Source organism: Lottia gigantea, assembly GCF_000327385.1.
Source record: "Lottia gigantea unplaced genomic scaffold LOTGIsca_538, whole genome shotgun sequence".
NCBI lineage: Eukaryota > Metazoa > Mollusca > Gastropoda > Lottiidae > Lottia > Lottia gigantea.
The window spans coordinates 9,505-11,157 of record NW_008709843.1 but is presented as its reverse complement, the minus strand read 5'-3'; the positions used below and the strand labels follow the sequence as shown (position 1 = coordinate 11,157).

Here is a 1,653-nt window from a genome sequence, read left to right as displayed (position 1 = left end):
ATCAAATTATTTTCCGCATATTCTCCATATAAATTTCTGATCTTACCAGAGTCTGAACCATGTTAACTCTTTCTTGTCTCATCTGTGATACACAAGAAAAAATATCTACAGAATTTTCAGCTTGAGCTTGTTGTATCAGATAATCTAAAGCTAAATATGTTCCAGTTCTACCAATACCAGCACTGAAAAAACAAACAATTTCGCACAGTCAGAAATGTTAGAGCCAATACATGTTTTTAAATACAACAGACCCAGGGCATATTATAACGTATAAGTGTTTATATTCCATATTCATTACGTCAATAATTTTAACCTTTATTTATTAAAATAAAAATCTGGCAAGCATCCGTTATTGAAAAAAATGCGATATAAATGTATTGCAATGTAAGATCAGGCTAAATGTAGTTTCGTGCATCTACTGAAACAGGGCTTGCTCGATCTTTGCAAAAACGTGTTGCGCGGGAGTTTATCTATTCCGAATTCCCACGGTATAACTAGTACTCTCCTTTGGTAGGCCTATATTTATTTCGTGAATTTAAATGAAAGCAGAAATTGCATTATATGTATATCTTAACAATAAAAAAATATAGAGTACCTGCAATGAACAATCATGGGACCTGAACGTTTGGATGATGACTTGTTGACTTTATTACGGAATTCGACCAATGAAGCAATATCAGATGGTACACCTTTATCAGGCCATGATGTATAATGATATTGTCGGAATATTCTTGAATTTGAGTCCTGATATAATAAAAAAAAAGAAACACTGGATTTAGTCGTCCAAAGTTCGCAAACTACTGAAAAATCACAGTTGCCAGCAGTTGCTCTTATTCAATGTCTATCAAATGTCGAACTGAGTGGATCAAATTGATCTGAATTCCCAAAACTGGGTCAATTTTTTCATGTACTGGAAAACGTTTAAATATAAAAGCTCAATCACTGAAATATTATACCTTGGTTATTTGTATTTCTCTTATTGTGAAATGGGCATAAACCTCTTCCTTTATCAGTTTCATGTAAATTTGACCAAATTGTTGTGTTTTACCAATATCTGGCCAATACTGCTTACATTTCTCCTGAAATAATATAAAGTATCATCGTTTTTCTTAGCATCCCAACTGTTATCTATTAACACAGAATTTGTTACACCAGGTGATAATGCTGCGAGTATCACATTTCAAAAGCAAAATTCATCATGCTCCTCTTCCATTTCTAGATAATCGTACACAGGACAGCCAGCATTTTCACGAGCTGGTATCGCTTATGACAAAATGATATTGAAAACATCTTTACTGGAAATGACCACAGTTTGTTAATCCATGCGATTACAACAATTGTAGGACAAGATAACGTAAGATTATATTGTGTACAGCGACAACCCATTGAGGCGACTTTATGCACTAAAAAACTTGCACATAATAATTTAGAATATTGAGATTGTAAATGAATAAAAGACAATTGATTTTGATTTCATACATACAATTGCGTTTTCAAACAGATTTGTTAACATAACTATTTTACTAGCATCAACATCCCATATCATTCTTATAAACTCTTCCATATTAACTCCAATCGGTCCTGGAATATGATAATATAATGACATTAAATCTTGCCTTCAAACCTACTTCCAGGATGGAAAGGTACAACGAT

The 1,653-nt window shown here is 32.9% G+C and overlaps 1 protein-coding gene across 1 annotated transcript in view; it reads right to left on the bottom strand.

Annotated features, from left to right (window-relative positions):
* Positions 1–49: 49 nt before the first annotated feature.
* LOTGIDRAFT_55033 (hypothetical protein) overlaps positions 50–1,653 on the bottom strand; it is a gene marked incomplete at both ends in the record, with an annotated part of 2,406 nt that continues 802 nt past the window's right edge. The window contains 4 exons of the mRNA XM_009062855.1: positions 50–182; positions 596–744; positions 957–1,079; positions 1,484–1,611. Of these exons, the coding sequence (XP_009061103.1) occupies positions 50–182; positions 596–744; positions 957–1,079; positions 1,484–1,611 (533 nt within the window). The remainder of the gene's footprint in view (positions 183–595; positions 745–956; positions 1,080–1,483; positions 1,612–1,653) is intronic.